At 39.3% G+C, this 27,587-nt stretch overlaps 1 protein-coding gene across 15 annotated transcripts in view; it reads left to right on the forward strand.

Moving 5' to 3' along the window:
- Positions 1–27,587, forward strand: part of MAGI2 (membrane associated guanylate kinase, WW and PDZ domain containing 2) — a 726,830-nt gene that overhangs the window by 692,660 nt on the left and 6,583 nt on the right. For 10 of the 15 annotated variants that reach the window (NM_001396254.1, XM_040685217.2, XM_040685052.2 and 7 more), the window contains one exon: positions 10,209–10,347. The exons of 1 other annotated variant lie outside the window; for it this stretch is intronic. In NM_001396254.1, coding sequence (NP_001383183.1) covers positions 10,209–10,347 — 139 coding nt within the window. Of the gene's footprint in view, positions 1–10,208; positions 10,348–16,572; positions 16,662–27,587 lie in introns of all 15 variants that reach the window. 4 more of the 15 variants (XM_040685423.2, XM_040685432.2, XM_015275751.4 and 1 more) reach the window with 1 other exon arrangement.

Consider the following 27,587-nt stretch of genomic DNA (forward strand, 5'->3'; position numbering starts at 1 on the left):
CGCAGCCCCTTGGGGTAATCTCATTCATGTGCCAATTCCCTACTACATAAATCACTGTCTGTCCATCCTCACTTGCAGCAAGAGTGGGTGTGATTGATCTGAACTCTGGGAATTCAACTGGGATACTTGAGCACGTGAGCTGTAAGTCAGATTGTGATGAGCAGAGCTGGATACTAGGTTAATATAAGTGGGAAACTCAAGGAATATGTTGGCATGTAGACATAAACCTGATCAACATTCGTGTGTCTGCAACAAAGAAATGCAGAATAATGTCCTACAGGATGCTGAATATATTTTTGACAGAGTAAAAGCTTAATAAATCAGGGCTGGATTAACTGTATGTGAACTATTATTCAGCATTTCTCAAAAAAGCTGAATGTTGTATTTTTAAAATTTGTTTGAAGAAAGATAGGGAGAAAGAACATTTCTATCACATGTAATTAAAATCATTCTCTTAAAGAATGTACTGTGTTGGGCAGAGTAAAATCATCTTTGTAACTCTCTGTCTAATAGCAAAGTCCTTCAAATCAGCTATGAAAAAGGAACAAGATAATAAACTTGCTTGAAATGGCTTAGTATGAATTTTTATGAATAAGATACTTATTTGGAAGGCAGACACCATATTTAATTCTGTATTTTATAGTAGCTTTATAAATCTTTTGAGGTCTAAAAATGAATCAGCTCTAAGTTCAAAAATCGAGTGTCTGGAGAGTTAGAAAAAAATAAGAATACACCAAATTATGTCACTCTGACACATGAAACATTTTGCCCAGCCACAGGCATGATAAAGGCAGCCTCTCTTCTGTGTTTTCCAAACTGCCACAAGCCAGAACTGGAAGAGTTCACATATATAGAAAAAGAAAGAATACAGAAAGAATATAAATAATAGACCCATTCCTACATCCCACCCAGCCTAGTATCATCACTCCAAAAAAGGATGAGTAGATAATGCTTACCTAGCAAAGGATTGTAGAACAAATATCAAATGATTTCTCACTGGGTATAACAGCGAAGCTCCTGGCAGTCAGTGCTGTACAGATTTGTTATGCTGGAATTTTCATTTTTAGTATTCAGAATTACTTCTATCCATTTATTTGAACTGGTTGTGCTTTTGACATTACTGATACACTCTATCAAGAGTTTCCAAAGATCAATGTTTGTACTGTTTAAAAAAAAAAAAAGTCTTTTTTTTTTTTTTTAGATGACAGCTACAACAGTAATATTATGATTTCTTCCTCATCTCCGTATCTCTTATTCTAATGACCAATGTCATACCCATCTTTTTTCTGCTCGAGTTTAGCAGTTTGTTTCATCTTCCTCATAAAGGAGCTCTTCTTTACCACTGACCATCCTCACTGGCCTCTGAACCGTTTCTGGGTCTATCGCATTCTTTTGAAGGTGAAAGTGCCAGAGCAACCTGCAGTTTTCAAGATACTGTTGCTCTTGAATGAAATAACAGTTTCTCCTTTAATCTCTATTCTTTCCTTAATGGTTAACATTCTGTTTGCTTTTTTGACTGGGCTGACATCTCAGTGAACTAATCACAAGGATTACGATCTGCCTCTTCAGGAGTAATGGTTAATTTAGAGTGACTGTAATTTTCCACACGTACTACACTTAGCACTACTGAATTTTGCCTGCTTCTTTAACACACACTATTGTGCTATCTTTCCACAGCTTTTAACATTAAATTTAAATTTGACAGTCCTGCATGGTATTGTGTTGCCTGCAAATCTTGTCATTCAATCTTCAGCCTTTTCAGCATGCCATTTACAAATACGCTGAACAGAATAATCACCATAGTAAAGTCTTTTGATTGTGAAAATTGACCACTTATTTCCAGCTTTTTTCCCCTTGAATTTAATCTCTTACCTAACAGACCCTATTCTTTCTCCTTCCACAGCAGAGCCTTTACTGGAGGCTCTTACTATTAAAAGCTTTCTGAAAATGTCAGTATACTAACCAGATCACATTTATCTACATAGTCATTGTCAGCTTCATTGACCAGTAATAGTTCCATGAGGAATGGCTTCCCTCTACAAAAGGTACACTGATCCTTCTCCAGTATATCATAATTATCCACGTGCCAGCTAACCCTCACCCTCCTTATTGCTTCCGCCCGTCTGCTGAGATGAACAGGAGACTCACTTGGTTGCTTTCCAGGGCTGTCCCTCAGGACAGGTGTCACGCTTGCCACTTCCCATTCCTCTATTACTAGGCCGTTTACTGATCTAGACAGCAGATTACATCCTGTAGTTCAGCAGTTTCATATCCAAATTCCTTCAGAGTTGAGGATGAGCGCCATCTACATCTGGTGGTTTCTTCCTATTTTCTTTATCAATTTGTTCTGCAGACTTTCCCACTGGCGCTGCTGTTGGATTCATTCTCAGGCTGACCCCTGTTGAGCATGCCCTTTGCATAAGTTTGGCTGTCCTCCTCTTCAGCGAACATCGATGCAGATAATTCCTTCTTTTCTTTTTTTGGTGGTCTTTTTTATCTTGCACCTGAACTATCTTTTGAGATTTTGGCTCCTTGGCCCTTTGCAAGTATATTCTTAACTCTTGCTTTAGCACTTTCCTTTTTAGAGTTCATGTTTTTTTTTCTGTTTCACTGTTTGAATGCAACTTTGGATGAAGCATCGCCCGTGAACATTTATGCTTAGGATTCTGCAGAGGATCTTTAAAATCTGCCTGTCAAATCTTGAGTTTGCTTTGCATTTGCCTAATGGGACTATCTGAGTCCATCAGGGAGACAGCAACATTTTTTTTTCTTCCTTTTTAACAATCTCTACTGGTTCCCATCCATGATTGCAGTAGTGAAATAGCTATTAACATTACATTATTCTATACTGAGTCATTCTAGCTCTGTTTAAAAATGTAATGTTACACACTTTTCTCCAGTAAGGTAATGAATTTTCCTTTTTTGACATCTTTAATTCACATACACCTGAGTTATTTTGCAGCAGTGCTGCAGAAGGCATCAAGTCTATCATAGAACAGTGAGTCCCCTTTGCTGTTCTGTTACGACCAACCACTGCAAACCTCATTTTCTCTCATGCATTCCTCACTGTATGCAGACATGTAATCATATACATTTTACAGTTTTCAAGCTCTCTTTCTGTAATAGCAGCTCTCATGCTTTTCCCTCTCTCAGAAGAAGGGGAAAAGGTGTCTTCCCCGCTTAAACAGCTGACTGACCTCCAAAGAGAAGAAACTGTCACTTGATATCCTTTTGGAGCTCGCTTCAAATGAGGCATGGAACATATTGTTGTAATTCCTCCAAAGAGAAATGTGTTTCTTTTACTGAGAAGTCCAAGCTTTTGTATCAACAATACACTCAGGGAAGTGAGTGTATTGTTGATTCCAAAACTGGAAATACACGGTGGGATTTCCAGGCACTGCAAATTCTCTGCAGTGAGGAAATTTGCAGAGCAGATATCAAGCGTGTGCCTAAATCCGGGCAATGATATTAGGGTTCAACATCACTTGGAAATTGACCAAGAGAAATATTTGGGAGTTGCTGTTTTGTTCATTTTCCAAGAACAGACAGTCTCTCAGCCTTTTGGAGTCATCAACAATAACAACAGCAACAAATAATATGCAAAATCCAAGCTTGAGTTATAAAAATGGAATGCCCATATAAAAAGGAATTAAGTGTAATTAGTCTCTTTCCTGAGGTTTAATTAGAAAACACATTAATAAAATGACAGATAGTAATGCCCTCTGCACAAATCATTTGAGACTGCTTTTTTTTTTTTTCTCCATTAGATTTCCTCATTTAACAGGGTATGAAAATGTGCATCAGCAATTAATTTCATTTTGTGCAACAGGGAACTATACACCTGCTTAGAGATGTGCTAGCAGAGGCAAATGTACACAGGGCTATCACAAGCAGTTTAGAAACACAGTTGAACAAGGAAAAGCTTCTTAATTACAGTAAAACTATATATATTTCTTTCTGATTTTTCCTGCTTCTGAAATTTTGTTTGTATATGCTGATTGGCTTTTTTTTTAACAACACAGCTTATAATAATCATAAAATATGGCCAGAGCAAAGATTCTGCAGCAAAGCTCACATGTATTGGCGACTCTTTATTCTAATGATTCAGAGAAGCTTTACAATTTTCTTTCTAATTAACCTATCAATAGTGATGTCGCTTAAGCACTCCTTAGGAATATTATCTTCTCATTGTTGCCAGAAAACATGGTGTCCAATTTTATACCTCAGTTGTCCTTATGCATGGATGGATAGTCTGAATTAACTTGAACTGAAGCAGATTTTGTTAAGAGACATTTCCCGTACACACAAACTACTTTCATATTTAAGTTTAAGCCATTAATATTCAACTTTAAAAGCATTAAGCTGAGGGAAGCTTTCAGTGTTTGAACACCGTAAGAATATAAGAGAGGAGCATTGTCTTCATCAAATGCCATCAGATCAAGAGAAGCACCATTGAATTTGGGTAAGCATTTATATCAAAGAAAATGAATATTCTGCCAGGGCCACATTTGGTAGGAAGAAAGAAACACAATGGGAAATTAATTTGGATAAAAGTTTTCAGATTCATATCTGGAACAAGCATGTTTCTTGAGAATAAATACAGATGGCAACAGTTATGCAAGCTTCCCAGGCCACCTTACCAGTGCACTTTAGCCTTTGGCTAGTGGCTATGTCTGATTGCTAAGGCTTTATAATCTCTCCTGAAGACTGCCAGGAAGGTTACAGATCAGGGTTGCTGCTGTTTCTGGGGGGAGACATGATGCAAGGTCTGCTATTGAGAACAGGAAGGAGTCCATTGGCTGCTTTACATGACTGGCCTCTCAACCACTGACAGCTAGCAAAGAGTTGTGTTCATTGTAGCTCTGCACACTGACTCTGTGTAATGACATCTTCAAGTTAGCATTTATTCTAAAGAGTCAAAGACAGTCTAAGGCTTTGTGAGATTAACATATTAGGTTTCAGGGGTAGCACTCTCAAACCTTTCCTGTGCTGATAGTGGATTTGAAATGTAGTGATTAGGATGCATGTATCCTCTCAGGCAGTCATGCAAAAATGGTACCTGAATTGTGTGGGAGCTGGAGGTGTGACTTTACTGATGGTTAACTCTACAGGCTTGGGGAATTTTTGTTGTTGTTGTTAATTTCTTAAGAAAAATGAAATCCATGAGTGCAAAATGACAGAGAAACTAAACACCTTGCAAAATGATAATGCTGCCACACTGAAGCTTATCTTTTAGAACATTTGGGTGTCTCATGTAAAAAGCTTTTATATCTCTACAAAAGGCATTGTGATGAAACAAATAATGGCCTGATATTCAAATGTGTCACATTCAATGAGAGGATCTAACATCATAGGGTCATACCCAATAAACAATTCAGACATTCAAACTGTGATGCTACAACACCTGTTAGGTGGCTGGTGTCCTATCGAATGCACAAGGAAGTTTAAGTGAGTCAGATGGATATCCAAACAGTCTGCAAGGAAAGCATAAAAAGTGAAAAGGTAATAGAAATACATTAAAATAAATGTGAAGAGAAGGAAAGTGTAGAATGTGTAAAAGCCTGAAGTATTCAGTGTTTTCCCCGATCTTCATCAAAATGTTCAGAAGATCATCTTTTCAACAGTATACATTTCAACAAAAACAAATGAGTGGAGATAAGAGTAAGGAAAAAAATACTTAAAGAATTTTGAGATTAAAGTCAGCTGAACTTGCTGGTGTTTGTGTATGCTCAGTGACTTAGAGAAAGTAATTTCTACATTACTGGTGATTGGTTCTCCAAGAATTCATGGAGGACAAGGAAGTTAGTGGCAGACTCAAGAAAGGAAAACATATCCTCTACTTCTAAAATAGAATAGCAGAAGTTCCTTTAACTTTCATTTTCAGAAATAATCTGTGACAAGTTATCAGAAAGTTGAAAAAGAATGTGAACAAAAATTGCAAAAAAGAAACTTTGTCAGATCAGTCTGATTTTCATTTCTTATTTTCATTTTTATTTCTTTGTGCAAAAAAAAAAAAAAAAATGGGAAGGAGAAGGTATGAGGCATCTTCTTTTCACCTTTCAGCACTCCCTTATAGGAAATTCATAGAAACGGGATGGAGAAATGACATCTAGGTGGAGTCACTGTCAGGTAGTTACCGAAAATAATCACTCGCAGAAGATACTCTGAGTGGTTTGCTCCTAAATTATAAGTGTATTTCTGAGGGGTCTGTAACAAAATAAGCTCAATTCAACAAATTCATTAATAACTGGAGACTTATTGATAAATAGTAAAATTCACTGATGCCAAAAGGTCCTTAGTCAGAGAGCTTAAAAAGACTTTGAGTTAGATTTCAGAATGAACTTTTTGTACTGAAGTAGTCAGTATGAAACACGCTGTGCTTCTGTTAGGGCAGAGAAATCAGATGCACAATTTAAAATAGGGAATAAGACTGTAGGGGATAAATTTGGAATCTAAGCTAACCATGAGTCACAAACCTGATGTGCTACGAAAATGCAAAAAATCTCATTATGGAAGCATTATTAACCAGAGTGCTTCTCCCACATGGGAAGAATTTTATCATTTTGATCAGTTCTGCCTACCCCCCAGCTTAGCAATTTGGGGACTGTGTATGAACTTGGAAGTACCCAAAGGAGAATTACCTAAAAAAGATCATGTGTGGCACGGGGATAAAACTGTGGGAAACAGCTTTTGATCCTAAAAGGAGAGCAGTGAGGGTGCACTGTAAGACAAACTTTCTAGACCTCCTCACCCTCACCTTAGCCTTACCTCTGGCCTCACCTTGGTATATCCAAGCTCCTCTTCAATAATCACTGGATTTTAAAATGGCAGAAATAGCCCCAGAGCAAAATTTCAGGTCTTTCTCTCTCCCAAATGAATGATCTACACCAGCAGCATCTGTCAAGGGTCATGAGAGTAACGTTTGTTTTATGATAAGCTTTTTGCTTTCTGAGCAGAGAAGAGGAGAGAGCACATCTGAATGCCCGGACTGAGAGAAAGCGCGTGGCGTGAAGGCCTCGTATCAAACATCAGAGAATCCATACGGGTAGGGGGAAGAAAGGAGAGGTTATAAATGTGAACTTCAGGAAAAACTAGGAATAGGAATTTGTACCTTATTAGACACACAGGAAACCAGTTCTCAATCAAGATTTTCTTTTTGTCTGAATTCCCCAGATATGAGGAAGTTTATTTGAAGCTCTTCCCAGGGCAAGGCTGTTCATAGCATTTCTCTTCTGTGTTGTTTTTCTTATCTAATCAGAGCTGGGCCTGTGCTGCACAGGTGCCATAATTCAGTTACACATCAGTCAGCCACAGGACACAAATGCAGGGAAAACAATTAACCCTCTGCTCCCTCCACTATTTATTTTTCCTCTGGTCTCAATCCTTGCAATGGAAATTTCAGAGCACCCAATTTTTGCAAACTTCTTTCTTTCCTGTCCTTCACTCACATACCCAGGATGCTAGGCTTTTTTTTTTTAAGCTTTCCAAGGCTGTTTGCACATATGCTTTTGTATGAAAAAGAGGAACTATCAGATCAGATACTCGCTGCCTACAGAGAAAACAAATTAACCTACTGAAACACAGAAAAGGTTACACTAATACAAAGTAGTTCCTGTACATTGACCAACGAGAACAGAAGAAAGGCAAACAGCAAGGGAAAATGTGGCATTAACATAACCTTTTTACATATTAAACTGTATTAAAATCTCTTTCTGTCTTTCTGCTCTGGGGTGCAGGGGATTTTATTTGGAGGACTGTGTGTGCTCTGAACAACATTCATTGTTACTCATTTTGAAGGCTATTTATCAAGGAGCGTTAAAAACACCTCCTTCATTTGATCTAATCTGGCACTTCTTTTCTCAAAACACGCTAACAAGATCATTCTAAATACCTCCTGCAAAACATGGTATATTCAGGCAGCACGGCACAAAAAAAAAAGAACTGTTTTCAAACCTTTGGAAAGGACAGCTTGATTTTCACAGGATTTCTATGAGGATTTTGTTGTTTCATGGCATTTAGAAGCAGGCTCTCTCAAACTGTTGGAATTTCATCTGCATTTGTCCTTACTAACTTCCTTGTGGGGAGAGTGCTGTAAATCTATGTTTAGTCTTTGTGTGATGTAAGTGGTAAGAGGGATTTTCTGGTCTTGCTCAGAGCATGTGAAGCAGCTGCATCCAACCAGCCCTGCAAAAGACAGGGTGGCACAGGAGACCTTCATGGCCAACCACTGCATGATCCCAGGAGCACCTCTGCTGTGTGTCGCTGTGCTGGATGTCAGCAGAAGTATCTAAAAATCCATACTGTGTGCTACATCCATTCCTCCTAACGGAGAAAATCCTCTAAGAAAGAAATTTGCACTGCAAAAAATATGGCCTTTTGGCATCGAATTATCCTGGATTTTTCCTCTACTGCTCAGTCTACAGCAAATACCAAACATAATAGCAAGGCTCAGAGGTTTTATTTGGATCAATGGCTTTTTAGTTAAACAAAGTACTGGAGGAGATTGCATGCAGTACCCTGGAAGAGTTCTTAAAATAGACTGCAACTCCTATTGACAAGGTATGAATTCCTATTGAGAAACACTGGCATAGTGCTTTTAGTAGCATTTTTTCTGTCTCTGAACAGAAGTAGGGACTAGATGACTTCTTGACATCCCTTCCAGCTTTCTTTGATGCTAGCAGTCTTGTTGACATTTCATATTATGCAAGTTTATTTGGTAAATACTGTGTTGCAGACTCAGGAAGGAAAGAAAGCCTCTGGAGGATTACACTTTCGGTTGACAGAAATACAATAGCAGCAAAGAAAGCATACAAAACAGAAAGCATTCCAATGTCCAAGGCCAGCAAAGAGCTGGTTTTGTCAACAGAAGCCTGTAAGAGGAAAAGGAAGTGTTCATCATCCAGAGATCTGTGTAGTCTCTTTAAAACCCTCTCTCAGATGTACGTAGCATTGATATTTCATTGTGTTCGGTGTACAAAGCTCTCCACAGTGAGGAATACACAGATGCAGACCGAGGCAGGTGTGACCCCCCTGAGCAGCTGTGCTCTCATAGCACTGATAAATGAGTTTGCTGAGCCCACCCAGCTCAGACCTTCACACAGCTCTCAGCAGCGCGGCTCCTGGGCACACACCTCTACCGACACCAGGATCTCCATCCAGGTGTTCCTTCTAACAGCGTGTCTGCAATGCAGCTGCAAAACCTCACGTCTGGAGGCTGCGGTGCTGCTCATACAGGGCTGTCACCTTGCCATGCTGCTCACTGACCCATCCCACACAATTACTGTGTGGCCATGGTACTGTACCAAGCTGCAATAGGGCTACTAACTGCTCTGTGCGCTGCCTGCCGTGCGGACCATGTGAAGTGAGCACTCTGCTGCTCAGTGCAGAGTTTTCCTGCACCCACAGCTGGCTTCTTTCTGAGTGAAAGGCACAACCAGAACAAGGCAAGATGCGAGAGAGTTCAGGGAGGGACACACAGACAGCAGTGCTCTGCTTTGTAGCCAGAGAAATAGAGGCAGAAAAGTGTTAAGGAGGCTGAATGACTGCAAAGCAGCCAGGAGAGCAGCAACAGAAATCTGTAATCGGAGCTGTGGGGATGGTCGCTCTGAGCGGACACCGCAGCGAAAACCACCTGTGGGTAACTACTGCAAATCACACTCCTGACAATCCAGCACACATGCTTGATCTGGGTAGTGGCTGCTGCAGCAACTTGCCTTTCCTTCTTTAGTTTGCAACACTAAATTTGGTGTGAAACCTTGCCGCCAAGATTTGGATATTCAAGTAGCAGATCTCAGTGTCTGTACTCTGATGTTTTCTTTTTTCTATGAAAACAGCCAATTCCAAGCAGCAGTGGTGCTCCCGGGACAGTACAACACCACAGGGTGAACCGTAGCATGATAACATGCTTCCAGTGATTCCAACGCATCAAGCAATTCACAAAACACCTTTGGTATAGGAGGCACGAGACAGGTTACAAACACGTTACTCTGATTTCAGCAGCAGATGAGCAGCATTTGATACATCCCATTCAGAATCCATCTTGGAGGTTACTTAATCTGCCAGTGATATCCTTCAGACAGACAGGAACAAATTTGCCTTGATGTGTCTGTCTGTCATTCAAGTAACCTGTGATCCATTGAATATGTCTCTTCCTGAAACGCTCATTTTCCTGCAATTCTGTCTGACTCAATGTTCTTCTTACCTGACAGGTAGGGGATCAAATAATTGAAATCAATGGAGAAAGCACAAGGGACATGACACATGCCAGAGCAATAGAGCTAATCAAGTCTGGTGGCAGGAGAGTGCGACTGTTGTTGAAACGTGGAACAGGCCAGGTCCCTGAATATGGTGGGTTTTCATCTTTATGTTTTTCTATGTGCATGAACCTATATAAGTTAATTATATTGCTTTGGTGTTAAGTAGCAGTTGCAAATTAATATATGGTCATGTGCTCAGGCATATTAAGTATAGACTAAAGTGCTTACCTGAGTACAGATGGACTTATTCACATTTAAGTGCTTTCTTGGCTCAAGACCACACATAGATGTGTGTACACCACTGTCCCCTGCTGCCCTCCCAACACTGGCTTAGAAGATGTGCATTGGAGGAAGCACTTTGAACTCTTTAGAGGATATCTCTGAGTGTGCTGGGAGTTGCTGATTTGCCTGCAAGCTGTCCTTTCCTCTGTTGGTACCTCTCTGCACATTTTGAATCACAGCAGACGGTCTTGTTGCCACATCATTTAGAGGCTCAGATTTAAACTCCAAGCATTAAAAAGAATGTACTTTGACAACCCTACCCTCTGTATTATCTCTGACAGCATACACAGACAATCAAGTAGAAGCCAAGTCTCAATAGAAAGGGAGATTGCTGACTGTGATGAGAAAGCAAGATTCATTCTTCTCACATTTCGTTTCTGAGACTTTTTCAAATATCCCGAAGTGTGAGCCATTTAGACACTATAGAAACCTTATTTCATTACTGAAGGAACAAGAAATAAAAATAAGTTATCCAAAGGTAATTCAAAGACAAAATGCATTTCTTTTTAATTGAAATTTGTTCTTAAAGAACAGCATGACCGTGTCATATATTTACATAAGTTCTATGACGTGCAGCTGGGCCTTAAATATCATAGAAAAATGTTTTTTAAATAAACGTTCCTTTACATCCTTATGCTAGTTGTTCCAGAAGTCCCTTAATTTTTTCTAATATTCTGTTTGAAGTTCCAGAATCATTTCCCATTAGAATCAGTAATTGCAGTAGCATATGAAAATGCAAAGTAATACTTAGGTTTAAATGTAGGTTCAGGTCAGCCTTTGTTATCAACAAAAGCTCATTACCTCAGTCGGAGGCATTAAAGTCAGTGCCACTGAAAGCCAGAGCTCTGCTAGCTATTGGTCTATGTGGTAATTGCTCTATTTTCCTCTCTGAACGAGAGCCAATCCTATGGCTCAGGCAACACTTGGGATAGCGCTGGTTGCATTTTTACCAGCTTTCAAGAGGTTCTGGGTCAGAACCTGCTCGCCTGGTGATGAAGTTGGTCGGTTGTATATTTCATGAGCAGGAACAAAGCCAAAATGGCTGTCAGAGATTATGATAAATTGGTATGAAGATAATTAATAACAATTTTAGCCAACCCCTCCAGGAAGATCTCCAACAGAGATTCAGATCACCTCCAAAACTTTTTTGTAGATAGAAGTGCATCATTTTTAACAAAAGAATAAATAAGAGTCAACTACTGACTTCTTAGCAGTAGTTATCCTTCTCAAATACCAGAGCCATGCTCCAGCCATTCTAAGGTTCCCTGGAAAATGATTTAATTTAATGGGGGTCACAGGACACTGCTGAGACCAAGGAATCTGTGCCAGACTTGATTATAGTTTGGAACCTTTACAAATCTGCCTTTCTTAAGTTCCACCTTCTGGATGGCACTTAAACGTAGGCTTATGGGAGATCTAAAATGTTCATACCGTCCTATAGATCTGTACCTTACTACAAAGTAATAAGAAAATATAAATAAATGGGGGAAAAAATGTTCAGTGTATATAGTATTGTTCTGGGAAAACAAATCCCCCAACAGATGTAAAGGAGCATGAACTTTCCCCAAAAGTACCTGATTAGGAAATACAGATAAACCACTACAAATCTGGGCACAGTTTGTAGTAATAACAGGACAAAAATTAGATGAATTCACATGTAAGTTTAAAACATTGCTCACCATTTGGAAAGTCATTTGGAAGGATTAGAGGAAAGGCTGTATAAAAAATGCAGATTATTGTGAAATATGCTCTAAAGCACTATTGGTTCTAAGGCACATGTTTAGTGATGGAATTTTGTAGGTCATATTGACAGTTGTACTTGATGATCTTAAAGGTCTTTTCCAACCCAGATGATTCTATGATTCTACAGAAGTTGCTACCAAGAATTGCTTTTTAATGAGAGAATTAACCATTTTCCCATCTGCATCCCCACCTTACTGTTCCACGTGGGAGAACTAAGGAGCAATGCTTGAAATCCATGTTTACCTACCGCATGGAAACAGCAGTAAAGTGTTCAAAAATTGCTTTGTAATGTACACATAACCTACAGAAAGCATCAGAGCAGAGAGTAATGTCTGCATGTCTGCTGTTCTTAATGTGAACATGACACAGGCAGAGAAATATTAGGACTGTGTTCAGTCTGCAGCTGGAATGGAAACTAAATAAGCAGCTGCTTTTGAAAAGATCTGATATTCCAGTCCTCCCTAGGTCATTTCCAGAGCAATGAAAAGTGTTATATGAATAAACAGAAAATGCACATAAAAATCAACAGCATCTTTTTAGAAAGTTATAAACAAAATAGCAAATGGAAATGATGAGCAGCAAAGGGTGCTTCTCAAGAAGGACACAATCTCAAGGATAAGACAGCACGCTGCAAAGAGCGTTCATCAGAGTGCTGATGGCAGAAAGCCCCAGAAAATAATGTATTTTCCAAATTAAGGAAAACTGAGCACAAGAAAGATTGTGACAAGTAAGCTCAAGGACAAAGTGGACCTGAAGACATCCAAGTAGTCCAAACACAGCAGTTATTTCTTCTTCCCACCAGAACTGCTCTGTTGAGCTGTAATAAGACTAAATGGACCTTTTTTTTTTTTTTTTTAACTGAAGGAATCAGCCTCTTTTGTTGTTCTTAGCAAGTACATGTCAGAAATCTCTCTTATCACCATCCACGTCCAGCTCTGCAGCCCCTCAGATGGAAATAGGACTTGATTGAGCATCAAAATGCAAGGCTGAAGGGCTGACAGGATTGCAGCTGTGGTGTGGCACAGACGGCTGGAGAGGAATACAAACAGAGAAGAAGCATATCAGGATACTTTCCTGGCTCTGCTCTCTCAGTCTCTGACAAGGGAAAGGTCAGGGCTTCCTAAATCAGCTGTATACAGACTGCATTTCAAGCCCTTTCCAAGAGCAGTGGCTTTCGGACTCATGATATTAAGAAGGAAGGTTGCCTAGTATAGCTGAAACCAACTGGCTAAAAAATGCCACATTATTACCTTTCAGTCTTCAACTTTGTATTTTCTAAGAGCAACATAATCAATTCTTTTTAAATTCCAGAGGCATTGTTCTGTTAGCACAAAATATGACAGCTTGAATTTAAGTATAAGAATTATCAGTGGAGGAATGCTGATGTGATTGGCATCAGTGAAAGCAGTGTTCAGAAAAAGCCAACACTGATAAGAAAGTGATCTGTGAAAGAGAAAAATGTAGCCTGAAAAGCAGAAAGATTTCAGCAAAGAAATGAAGAGCACTCCTTAGAGAGTGTAAATCTGAATGAGACATGTCTGTTTGTGCCACCTGGAAATCCATCCTTGTAAGTACATCCCAGGAAACTCTGGCTGAGCTGAGGCACTGCATAAACCTAGGGAAAGGAATACAGTGTTTTAAAAGCAACATTTGCTTCAAAGCCAGCTGCAAATTCTGCAAATTACAGAGATCCCAGAGCACTTCAGAGGGAGAAGGTCCCATGTAGCCAGTAATCCTGTGCTGGTGTACCCTCTTCTTTCAGAAGATACACGAAGGAGTATATGATACGATAAATGCTCTGAAACAGAAGCTGATTCACAGCAGAGTGCACCAAGAGAAGCTTAGGAAATGGATGTTTTATCACCCAGAATCTCTGAACATGTTTGCTGAGGATAAGGATAGCCAAAGGAACTGGACTTCCACTTAAGGTGAAATGCCACAGCTCATCCAAACGCAAAGAACAGCAGCACCATGTTTCATGGGAAATCGTTTGCCAGACTCTCTCTCCAGAGAATCAAGACCGCAGTGAGTGAGAAGCCATATTATTGTGGAAGTGCTGCTGGGAATCCCAATCCTGTAGTGCCCTTAGTGCCCAGGGATTGCCGCCGGAAACGCCACGTTTCATACACGTCACGATACACAACATTCACGGCCAATGTTTTGGCACTGAGCACTTCTCAGCCCAGCAATAAATACCACTCGTTTAAAGCAGCAGACCAAAATTTTTTCTCAGAATGTCTGCTTAATTCCCAATATATGCATCTCTCAAAGTTATTGGCATCAGCAGGAGCTGCTGCTTGCTCACACTGTGGTTGTCTAATTGCAGGCACTTGTATTTTTCCGGCCTTATCGTTGTCTATAAGAACACCATCAGAAACACATCTATATTGTGCAGCTGAGCATTGGGATGAAGCGGCATCCCTAAAGGCAAAATGAGGGAAAATTGTTCACAACATCCAAAAATAATAACATTCAGGTTTAAATAAAACTAACAAATTGCAGCCTCTCCATCCAACAACGAGCTCTGCAAGAGGCAGGTTAATTCTAATGACAGATCTGCCCCAGGAGGCTACAGCTTTCTTCAGCAACAACCAGAATTTTTCTAAGTATGAGTGGAAGAAGGTCCCTAGGAAAACCTGTGATGGTTTACTCTAAGTCTCAGCAGTGCTGGCAACTTGCTCCTTCTGGCTGACTGCTCCTAGCATTTCCTTTCATTACATAAAACTACATTAGAATATGTAAGTAATTATAAAAAGTGCTTGAAACTAATGTATTTTACAATAAAAAAAAACTGCAATCTGGGCTAAAAGGTGGAGGAGGCTGAGGCATGTTTAACCTCTGAATGGTGACTTGTGGGTGGGCAGCAAGACACAACATCCACCCCCAGCCTGCTTCCCTGCTGGTGCCAAAAGGTAGAAATACTGAATTTCATCCACGAGAAACGTCTTAAAGAAAGCCAAACAATCAAGGCTTTCACAGCAGGACTTCACTTTCTATCAAGTTTCTATCAATTTTTGTCATTTTTCATTTAGTTTTGTTTAGCACCCCCTGCAGAAAGTTGGAAGTTTTAGGCACTCCAGTCCGTTCACATCCATGTTTATGAAAAACTTCCCCTTTCCCTCCTTTGGAAATCTGGGTCCAGCCTTGCATGTGCTGTGCTGGGATGATCAGAATCAATGAGTTCTGGCACACAAGGGCTCTGTGTATCATGGCTGGCTGTCATTTCACAGAATCTTAGAATATCCAGAATTGGAGAAGACCCATAAGGATCATCAAGTTCCAACTTGATAGCTCTGTAAAATGGCTTTTCTTTACCTCCCTCTGTGCATTTTCAAGATGTGTGGCTTCACGTGTGACTGTCATGTAGGAAACCCACTCACTCTATGGATCATCACAGAATCATAGAATGGTTTGGGTTGGAAGGGACCTTTAAGATCATTTGGTTCCAACCCTCTGCTATAGACAGGGACACCTCCCTCTAGACCAGGTTGCTCACAGCCCCATCCCGCCTGGCCTTGAATGCCTCCAGGGTGAGGGCATCTGCAGCCTCTCTGGGCAACCTATTCCAGCATCTCACCACCCTCACAGTAAATAATTACTTCCTAATATCTAGTCTAAATCTGCCCTCTTCCAGTTTAAAGCCATTTCTCCTCGTCCTGTCACTATGTGCCCTTATAAGAAGTCCCTCCTTAATATTTACAACATGATTTTGCAAACTAGGGTTCAGATTAATTTTCAGTTATTTAAGGCAGAGTTATGCACATGACCAGTAAAGGTTCAGTATACATAAAGTCATTGCTGGCTAATAGATGAAAGTTGCCAGTTATTTAGCAAAGAGCCATTTCTGAAAGGCCTTGAAGTAACTCTCAGTTCATGTTCCAGTGCTGCCCCATCGACTGAGACAAAAAATGTCGGAGTTGATACCAATGCAAGGATTTGTCATGCAAACTGATTGGCATGGTTCTGAAATTAGTTAAACCTTTTGCTTTTCATTTGTCATGACTCCTTCAAAAAGCACCTCGAGATGTACTCCACACATACTGTTCAGGTGACTCTACCTCCTGAATATATACATGTAGTAGTCGAAATTATTCACTAATCCTTAGACTTACAGCATGCTTATTTGTCTCAGCTTTACAGAAATACTTCTTTCCTGTTACATATGCACTTTTTACTCGGGTGTTCTAAACTTACTAAGAATTCTCTGCTCTAACAATAGTGAAATATCTTTATGTCACTGGTTCTGTTAATTCTAATGATTGGTCCTAGGCTGTTCCTCCCCTTCCTTTAGGAATGGTACCTTCCAGTCTCTCCATGTGCATGAAAAGTGACAAGCATGGGTCCCCATATTTCTACTTATTGGGCCACCCTAAAGACACGGTTTGTAAACTCTGCATGTATATTATCTTTCTCTAATATGCTTTTGTTTCTCACAGTTGTTAATTGAGTCTTTTCTACCTTTTTCTTACACTCTTGCTCTCTTAGTAGTTTCTAAATTCAGTTCTCTTTTTATAACTGGTTATCTTAGATAACAAAGTTTTACATTTTCATTTCACAGAATTATTTTAATATCCTGCATATTTGGTTCTTAGAGTTCCACTACTGCTAGTGCAAGAAGCACAGCCGTAGGTCTGCTATATATCTTTTTTTCGTCATGACAAAACTACAGATAACCAAAGCCATAATTATCCCCGTCGTTATGGTCCTTGGCTTACAAAAATAGCAGTGATGTGAAGGTGGAAGTTGCATGCTGATCTCGAATCATATTTATATGCAGTTTCTGAAGAAATAACTAATGTAAAATTGAAGACTATTTGGGGAACAGTCTGTAAGGCAATATGCATTTTTTAAACATGGTGGCTTTGCTGAATTTATACATAACACTTTGCACATGGTTTCAAGCTATTTCCCTGAGATCCTACTCCAGAAGTTATTCAGATACAAAAAATTTGTAATATACGCTCGTGGCCCAGAAATGATACCTGGAAAGCAAAGAAAAAGGAAAATGTGTTTTTCCTAGCTTTTCTTGATTGCTGTCATCACAGAAAACCCAGCAGTGCTCAGATGAATTCAGTCTCCCTGCTAGTATTGACTTTGCACACTGTTGTGCATTTGCTCTAATTATAAGGCAAGTTTCACGCTATTGAAGCAGATAGATTGGAAAAAGAAAGGCTATTCCCAAAGCTATCTTCCAGCTACTGTGCTTTGAGCTGATCCTCACAGAATTCCTACCCACAACACCCCCCTTCAGAAAGCTGTGTTTAAGTGACCAGTTTGGGGCATGCAAATCAGGGTAATTTAATCAATTGCTTGCAGGTGTTGCCTGTTACAGCTTATTTCTGGCTTGTGCCTGCAAAGAAGAATGTTTGGAAAGCAAATGTTCCCTTGCATTTTGCTAGTGCAGAACTGGACACATGTAGAGGCCATTGGAAAATTGCAGCTGTGTAGTTCAAGAGTCTGAACTGTATACATTAGTGTCTTTCCCCATCTGGTCTGAGATCCCTCAGCAACACATCAGAAGTTCCTGGGTAGTATAAAACCCTGAACAGCACCAGTGCTTGCAGTCATCCTTACCTTTGTTCTGCTTTGCTGACCTTGGTGTGTGAAGAAAAGTCATTCTGAGAGATGATAAGGTTAGGAACTGGCCTAGTGGTAGGGCCAGTTCGCAAGTCTCCGTTGTCACAGCAAGCTGCAGTTCTAGCATAAGTATTATATATTAATAATCATTACTTACTGTCATTAGCTTTGTTTTTTCTCTGGTGGCATAACAGACACAGGAAATAAGTCTTCCTGAAACAGGTAGAAATTCAAATTCTCTATAAATTGGCTTAGTTATGCAGCCATGCAGCTGATTATTTATTGGGCAGAAAGTGTTGGGGCTGATCAAAAAGAAACATCTGTCTTATAACGTTTCACTTTCCCGTGTTTTTAATGGGACAGTGTGGTTGAACAGAGAAGAATTTTCCTAAAGAGTCAGTTTTGCAAGGAGGCTTGTCCCAACCAGATGTGTGCTACCTTCATAGTAAAAAGCCCATCTGTTAGAGCCCTGATTGAGGATGTGAATCAAATCTCTTGGCATAGGGAACAGACATATCAGCATTTCTGATATGTCTTAGGAGAAGCCTCTACCATGACATTACAAGTTAGCCTTTTATGAGTCTGCGTTTCTCAGAAGAGTTGTCCCACTTTGTATAAATAATCAGGTATTGAAGTTATCAGCAGGTTTAGTTGAATTTAGATAAAACAAAGGAGAGAAGGTGGTTTAGAAAGTACATCCAGATCAAGTGACACCTGCTTAGGTTCTGTGCTTTCATGCAGGACAGGTTAGCTAGTGAGCACCGTATCTGTATTTGCAAAAAAGCATGAAAAATTTGGGAGCATATATTGTGTTTTTGTTGTTCAGATATAGAGAATCTCCAGCCTTCAGAAATCTCCAGGCAGCTGCAAACTTCAATCTTCTAATTCTTTTAACTCTGCTAGTCTGTCAGAAGCTTTTATCTTTGGATAATACATGGCTAAAGCATCTGGGCCTGAACATTTAAGCCAGATACATCTACCTGTTCAGAGTACTGATCAGATAATCCTATCCATCCTACTTTTAGTACTCACTTTACAAATCTCCAGAGCTGAGGTTGGGTGTTATTCGAAACTTGAACTAGCCCATATATCATTCATCAGACGTGAGCACAAAAATCAATAGTCATTTTGGAAAAGTGCCCTTTCATTCAGGGACCACCTTGATGGAACTGTGCACATTCATTCATATTCATGCTGCATTTCCAATACCACCTTGTTATTTCTAACAACACCAACTTAATTTCAGGAACCTGCAGCGTGTTAAAAAATAAAAATAAACAAACCAAAAAAGACCCCACTAACTTAACCAAAGAATCAAAACTCTGGTCAATAAAATTGGTCTGAAACCATCAGGCAATTTGAATATGAGCCCCCACAGGTTCTGGCTGTTTTATTGCTACACATGAAAACTGTTCAAGGACAAAATTGAATATTAAAATTTGTTTTGTAAACATGTCCTTATGTTTTAATAAATATGTAGCAGCTGGCAGGAAAGTAGAACATCCTTCTGTTAAGTAACAGGGTATGTGTAGGTATATGCACAGCAACTTTCTGTTTTAAAAGACATGTAGACCTTTTATATAGGTATCCCTTGATACAGAAATAGAAAACACACTTTAGAAAGGGAGACAGATGGAAAGGCTTATTGAGTTTTGTGGGTATGTTTTTGAGCTTCTAGTGGAGTGATGCCATTTCCTAACATTTAAATGCGGAAATACCAAATCCATTCCACAGTCCTAAATGTTGCTTTTGTAGTTACACCTCCAGAGACTTTGGTTAGGCCGGCTGAGTTCTCTAACCAATACTCCCTCAGTCTGTGTAATGGGAATAGAAGTATCTACTTACTTACCTATCTCATGAGAGTGTTATGGGACCTTAATTATTTAATGTTTGAAAAGCACTTGAAAGATTAAAATTCCTAGTTGACTGCTGAGCATTATTAAAGCAGAACCTCACTAATCCATGTGTGTTATAATCCACACCAAAACTGGCAGTGTTCCTCTACATCTGAGCAAAGATTTAATAATAAGGGTGTTGAGTAAGTTCTCTTATTACTAAAGTTTAATTATTATAATGCAATATACTGGAGTACATTAACTAATGTGGTGTAAGGTGTGGCTAATTACATCTAAACTACAGTGGCTAAAACAGATGAACAAACATTATCCTTGGTTTTGTTTGCGTGAACTGTCTTTTTATAACATTTTCTCTGCAGTTTCCTATATTTCTGTTCAGCTGATGATATTAGATGAGGAACGCCCAAAATAAAAGGCCTAAGAGAACACAACTGTCTTTCCCAGTCTTCGCTGCATTGCTTTTTTTCTTTTCTTCTTGCAAACAGAGAAACAGAAAAAAATGGAATTCAGTGACTGTGTCTTCGCAATTTGCCATAGGACTAAGTCCAGTTTACTGCTCTTGCATCATAACATGACACAAAATCTCTCTTACCACTCATATCTGTCTTTCTCATTCACAAATTCAAATGTGTCCTCAAATTAATAACATGGCTTCATTGCTCCGTGGTGTTGTTAGTCACAGTTAGTTTCCCTGTGTCTGTGATGGTGTCCTTACAACAATAGACCTCCATATCAATGGGAACAGTATGGAGACATAGGTTGTCATTCCTGGGGCTTGGCCCAAATAATTCTCATTACAAAGGTTATGCAACAGCTTCTTTAATTACTGGACATTAAGGTTTGTAAAGCCCATTCCATGTTTCTTCAGCACAGCCTATTTTCTGTAATGGCATGTATTCACTCAAAAGAGCAGAGCCACTCATCCATATTTTGATGTGAACATTGATTTGGAGGGGTCAAACTTCATACTCTTCTGGAGGGATGCCAGAAGTGTTCTGTGCCCAACTCTGCCTTGAAATGCACAAGAACATTTTATCTTTGTACGTCCCAATAGTCTCCATCTCTAAAAATATCAGCTGAACTTGGGATATGATGACTTTGAACTCATTTAAGTGATAGTTTAAGTGATCTATGGTTATCCAGGTGTAAGAGGTCCAGCTTTTTAGCCTGCTTAAAAGATTCCATAAACAGCTATCCACTCTTTTAGGGACAAAAGCACAGCTATGAAACTACAAGGAATTATATAAAGTACAAAAACCAGCAGTCAAGGTTTATTGGGGAATCCTTGCCAGAGCCTGGTGCTACGATACGTAAATCAAAATTAAACTTGGAGCCTCTTTTGGCTCTAGTCATCAGCATGTAAAATTTGATACGTCTAAATGCTTATATAGAGCATGACATAAAAAAATATTCCAGTCACTGGAGAGAAGGCAAGCTTCTTTCATGGAAGGCATTGGTGGTGGTTGGTCCAGCATCCTGTGGTGCAGCTCCCAGCTGGTGTTTGTGACCCCACAGCAGGGAGAAGCTATAGGAGCTCATGGATCCTGCCAGACTTCTCACAGCTCGTTACTCCTTGCTTGGAAAAAATCATTCAGAAAATGAAATGCTTTTTTTATTATTATTTGACAGTATGTGCTAAATGTCACTCTCCAACTCATGTTTAGCAAACGTGATGATGGAGAATATTACATTTCTTTTAGCTACAGGAACACATATGCATTTCAGAATTTTAAACATCTGGGTTCATTCTGACAACACGTACTTTGTGTCTGCTCATTAGGAGATGAACATTACCATATTGCATTCACTTATTCATGCACTTCCATCTCATTAGACAGTTTTCAGTGAAAATTGTCTCAGCATCCAAAAGATGTCAGATGTCACAGTAACCCCAACAGCAAGCCCGGTCATAGGGCTGACCCTTCAGTGCCCAGTGGCTTTGAGTCTGAAAAGAGGTGGCTGAAGAGTGACTAAATTAATTCAACAGCTTCTAAGTCTAGCAGGATAGGAATATTTGTACATGAACATTGTAAATAAGGATGCATTTGAACCAAGTTATGTGTTTTGCTTGAGATCCTGCTGAGATCTTAAGTGAGAACTGCCAACACAGCACCTGCTGGGAGCAACTTTCTGAGGGGCATTTGATGAACAGTCAAAATGCTCTGAATTCCTTACTTATTAACCAAATTTTATGTATTATCTATGTATATTTAATAATGACAGCTATTTATTGACCAGACAGGATGTGATGCCTACTGGCAACACCCGTTTTAGCTGCAATAATTAATAATTTTAATATTTAATTTTAATTAAATGTGTATTATCTAGCTCTTAAATTATTCAGACTTTACAGAATGTTTTTCATTAATACCACACATTCTATTAACATATTTATGAACACCTTTTATGACTTAATGTGACTTAATTCTATTAATAAAAACTAATTTAAAAGTCATTATCTTTTCTAATTATACAGTAACTTCTAATGCAGATAGATTTTCCAGCTCTACTGTGGTTCTGAAAGAAAACTGCCGAGTTTTCTGCAACTTCTGTTCTACTGCATGACTACTCAGAAGATATAAAACCTTCTTTACTAAAGGGATAAGTTTCAATTGACTTAGTTGCTTTGATTTGATAGATATGTGAGATGTTTGGCACTCCAAAAAGTGTACCAAAATTGAAAGACTGAGTGAATCATAATGTGTAGTTGGAGTAGCATCATTCAAGACTAGCACTTAGGCTGTCCATAGGCTTAACACTGACACAGCAGTGATTCGTGTAGGATAAAAGCACTGTGAAGACTGCAGCTTTCCATTTCAGCTGTTCACAGTATTAGTGAGTAATCCTGCAATACTTATACAGATGCATTAACTTAATTCAAAGAAAAGTCATATTTACCAGGTTCACTTGGATTAGTGACCATGATCATTTATTTAAAGATTTAATGGCAAGGAATATCTATTCAATCTGTATCTATTTAATCGGCTAAAAAGGCTCTTGGAATGAGTGATAAGCTGTACACTCATAATCATCTGGCCTTAAGGTTCGTAGCCAGGAGACTAGTACTGTAAAACAGTATGTTAGTTTACTAAATCAATTAACCTGTTTCAGTTCTGAAATATAACCAGTTTGTATAGTGTGGCTTTTTTTCATTATGTTTTTTTTTTCCTTTCCCATTACACTGTAGGCTTAGGTCATTTTTTTCTGCAAAGAGAAGTTACCTTCTTCTATACTTGCTATTGTAAGAACAGTGTTAAAATCACCTCAGTTCTTTTCTATCTTCTGACTAATGTTGTTGGAGATGATAGGCAAATGATCCAGAGCTTAGATACATACAACAAAATTACAGTTTTTGGATGTGCCTTGTATTGAAGAGCTGAACAACAACAGGATGATCAGGTGGGGGCCAAAGTGAGACACAGCACCCAGGCTCATCCAAGCTCCAGAGACAATCCTGTCTTTGTGCTTTTTGGGATGCTCACACCCTGAGTGTTTCTGAATTCTTTAGTTATCTCCTGTATCAACCTGAAAGTTGTCAGGCCACTTACCTCCAGTCACCTGTGCTTGCTAAAAAGGGTCTGATATGGAGTGATGGGTATTATAAATCACCGTGGCAATCCACTCAGCTGTGATCTGTGGCCTCCAGAAAGGCTTCCCAGAAGGAGCTCCCCAACACCATTTATGTACACATTCAGCTGAAGAGCAGATGTGTTCTCAGAGGTCTTCAGAGACACTTCTCTTTCTCTCTGACTCTGTGAGGCAATTAAATGATTATCTCACGTGATTAGGCCAGTAAAAAAACTGCTGAGGCAGTGCTGTAATTAAACAGCTAACTCGAGGAACAAGATTTACTGAGGATGTATTGGGTATAGAGTAGGATCTGAAACAGTACAGTGAGAATAGGAACTCCTCAAGCCAGATCAATCACTTCATGTTTCTTTGTTAACCACTCTTAAAGTAGACATTACATAAAAATTTGTATCTGTTTTCTTCCATAGCACTTTATAAAGATTACTGACACACAAATCAATGTGTGTGATGACTTCCCTGCTTCAAGAAAGCATTTGGCATTTTCCTAAATGATTTGTTAATTTTTTTCCTTGCAATGTGCTGTTTTGCCCTCTTTGCTCCATGTCTGCACTTTCCCTTTCTCTCTTTTCCCTTAGTTCCCAAACAACCAACATCATCTCCCGAGCTTCTGCAGATTTGGTCTGCTAAGCATAACTAACAATCTGCTCTTTCTGAAGTGTGTTTCTGTAATTCTTAAATTAGATTTCCAAACATGAAAGCACTTTCTCTATAAGAACTCCATGCACAGTACAGAAATGGTGATGAAAGTGAATTTTACCTGAGCTGAGGTCATTCAAAGTTTCATCAGATGGCCCTTGCAAGAACTCTATGAACCATCACTGTTGTAAAAATATTTGAGGTATCTAGCTAAAGGATAAAATGAAAGGTAGATGTAATGAACCCAAAGGAACTGAATTATTGCTCATCAGTAATAATTAGTAACATGAAAAGAAGTAGGACATCAGAGTATGAATTGCACTGGGAAGAGAACAAAGCAGGAAGCAGAGCTATGATTCCCAGTGTTGGAATAGGTCAGTGACACATTTTCTGCAGGTGAAACTAAACTTTTGAAGATACAGAGGAGGTAAAAATCCTTCACTTACTCCATGCTTATAGTCACAGGTCTTCAATTCCTGTGGACATCTGCAAAAGCCATACCACCAGTATCTCCCATGAGTAGTGGTGCCCCCCATTCCAGTTTGAGATCAACACTGGAAAAAAACCACAGGTGATGACTTTGATCACAGAGAGACAAGCTGGCATTGTTTCATGCTTCTAACACCGGTCTCTCCCATCATCTTTCCTAATGAATCATCCTACTTTTCTGAAAAATCACAGCACAGAATTCACAAGAAAAATGAGTGGGGACTGAGATGCCAGTTCATTTTCCTATGATTGTTCATGTCTTTATATGAATCATTCTGGTTACTCTGCCCATCCATCCTCAACCTCTGCAAAAAGCAATGTGCAATGTCAAAATAAGAAATTATAAAATAATTACAAAATAAGAAATTAATAGAAAGCGGAAAAATTCCACTCACGGTTGCAAGTTACTGTAAACTTTCAGGGTCACAGGGACATTAGTGAGCCCAAACAAGCAAGCAGGATGATGGGCACAGTACACGATTGTACGAAATTGTATTAGGTTTTCGTTGCATCAGAAACAAGACTTCACAAACTTTGTAGGATTGTAGAAAAAGAAAAGAGTTTATTTGCCAAATTAACTAAGTACCACCTACTAGATTTATTGTCCTAAAGGTAAATGGCATGCATGTCATTTTTGTACACAGAATCAACTTGTGGCACCCACAGCACACTGTTAAAAAGGCATGAGGGCAATGCTAAGGAAGAAAGGGCTGGCCCACATGGCCATGGAGCCTGGCCAAGGGAAGGACTGTGTCACAGTGGAAGGTGCCTAAATCACACTGATGTTTATTTTCAGAGCTACTGGCATTGAGGGGTTTGGGTGTGGATAACAGCAGTGGAAGAAAAGTGGATTTCTCTCTTTTAAGCCAAGCAAAGTGTGATTTGTGAGAAATAATTTGTATAGCACTATTGAATAATTAACGAAAAGTGGAAGTTTATAGCCAGAAGTAAGGAGGCTGTGATGCCCAGTGCCACAGACATTCTGGGAAAGGACAGGTAGGAGAATGGCATACTGTGCCATGGCAGCTGAACAAAAGGCGTCAAGAGCTTGTCTAACAATCCACACCTCAGGGAATCAGTTATCTCAGGAGACAAAGGGTGAGCTACATCTGGACTGTGGAAGATCCAGGATGAAAGATTAAAGATTCTTTAAATATTCAGAAACATCCCTTCTTAGAGAGCGTTAAAGGAAAGCTGCAGGAGGCCAATGCAATCAGGAACATCACAAGCATGTCAAGATGTAATGAGAAAGAGCTGAATGCATTCCTAGTATAACACTGCCAGCATTAGTGGATACTCACCAGGGGACAATTTGTCCCATTTTTGTTATTAGCAGCATCTCTAAGAACTGCTTGCCACCTTCTGGCAGTACGTAATTTCAGACAAAAAGAAGGAAAAAAAAATGCACCCTATTTTGTATGTAATCAAAAACTCTTTGATTCCCTGGGAAAATAATTCTGGGAAGATGTGAAAACAGCTGCTTAGACATTTCAGGAAATGTGTAAATCATACTAATGAAAGAATGCTAAGCTTTAAAGTATTGTTCACTATTCTCACACTTTGGAAACATAATCTGACGTTGAGATTGTACTGTATTGTATTAGTAAAGTGTGAAGTTACTTATAATATTTAAATTACTATTAAATATTAAAGAAATTGGTATTTCTATCTTCCGCTTAATTTTACCTGGTGAAAAATCCCCCATCGCTGATAAACTGTTGAGCAATTATTTAAAACACTTTGATGCAAAAGGAGAACCCAGCAGCAAATCCAAAGTGCAATCTCTCTTGACCTGAGATCTCAGTAGAGCAGATAAGAGCAAGGCCGGATTTAGACGCAGTCTTAGACAGTCAAACTGTAATGAAATCTACTACAGAAATTTACTACAGGAAATTAAATTAAAGAAATAAACACATCAGTAGGCTGAGCTCTTTCCTGACTTGGCACCTAGGCAATGCTCAGAAAGTAAGACAGGCACAGCACTTCTCAATTAGCAGTAAGGCTATGGGCTTCTTTCGCGGGTAGTTCAGATGATCACCAGCAAGCAGTGGGTCCAGAGAAAGGACTAGTTGTTAGTTAGGAGAGGAGCAAATATGTGAGTGATAGCCTCATTCCCTGTCCGTTAAGTACACATAACCTGGCGCAGCAAAGCAAGTAACTCACGTGTGTGTCAGGTCTACCTCAAATTAAAAAGTCTTAGGACAGAAAACTGTTCCTGATGCTTTCCCCTTGTCACTTTTCCTCCAAAATGGCTGCCTTTGTCTCTTACTTGTCCTCCTACACACTGGACATCGTGTATCTACGGTGTCTCTTAACTCAGTTAGCAGTTGAAGCCTTGCCTGAGAGTTATGTGAAACAGGTCACAGGTGAGTCATTCTTGCACATCCCATAGAAGTGCCATCAACCTGCAGGCCAGTCACTCTTGGGAACTAAAAGCCGCCCAGAAAACACCTACTAAATTACACCAAATCAAATGCCGTCACTGTGACAGATGATAGTGCTGCCCCCCGGTCATTTATCTTGTCTAAATTGGTAGGTCAAGGGAGCTTTTCTCCTTTCAGAGAAAGGAGAAGGCATCTATTAGCCTTCAGTGAGATGTATAACTGAAAATTCATTTCTCCCTCAGCAAGTTTGATACCCAGAGTGACAAAGTAAAAGCACAATTTAAAACTACATCATCCCTAAACTTCTCCTGTAGTTTCAAATTAATTCAATATCCTTCACTTCTGCTTGGAAGTTGTTAGGGCATTAGTAGTTCGAGCTCTATTAAATATACACAGTCTTCATTTTGTCCTTGAAGGGAAAAAAGAGTAAAATCATTGCTCTGTCTCTGGTTGAGTATGCTTGCAAAATGTTTTGAGATACTTTGGGATAACAGACACTGGATGTAGGTTATGTTTGCACTTTACACTGCAGGTTTTATATAAAGCTTAAGAATTAGGACAAAACGTTGTCTTTTTCAGACATACTAATAAGTACCTCCAAAATGTAGCGATAGCCTTAGAATAAGTGTAAAAGGAAATTGCTCATTAAGTTGCTCAAAGGATAGTGTTTGGCACTTTTCTCGTGACTGTGATTGTTATGGAAAAGCAATCATTTCAGCGTTGGCTGAATATGTCCAAGTGAACTCTTGCAGTTTGCACAGACCTCTTAAAAA

Source organism: Gallus gallus, chromosome 1, assembly GCF_016699485.2.
Source record: "Gallus gallus isolate bGalGal1 chromosome 1, bGalGal1.mat.broiler.GRCg7b, whole genome shotgun sequence".
NCBI lineage: Eukaryota > Metazoa > Chordata > Aves > Galliformes > Phasianidae > Gallus > Gallus gallus.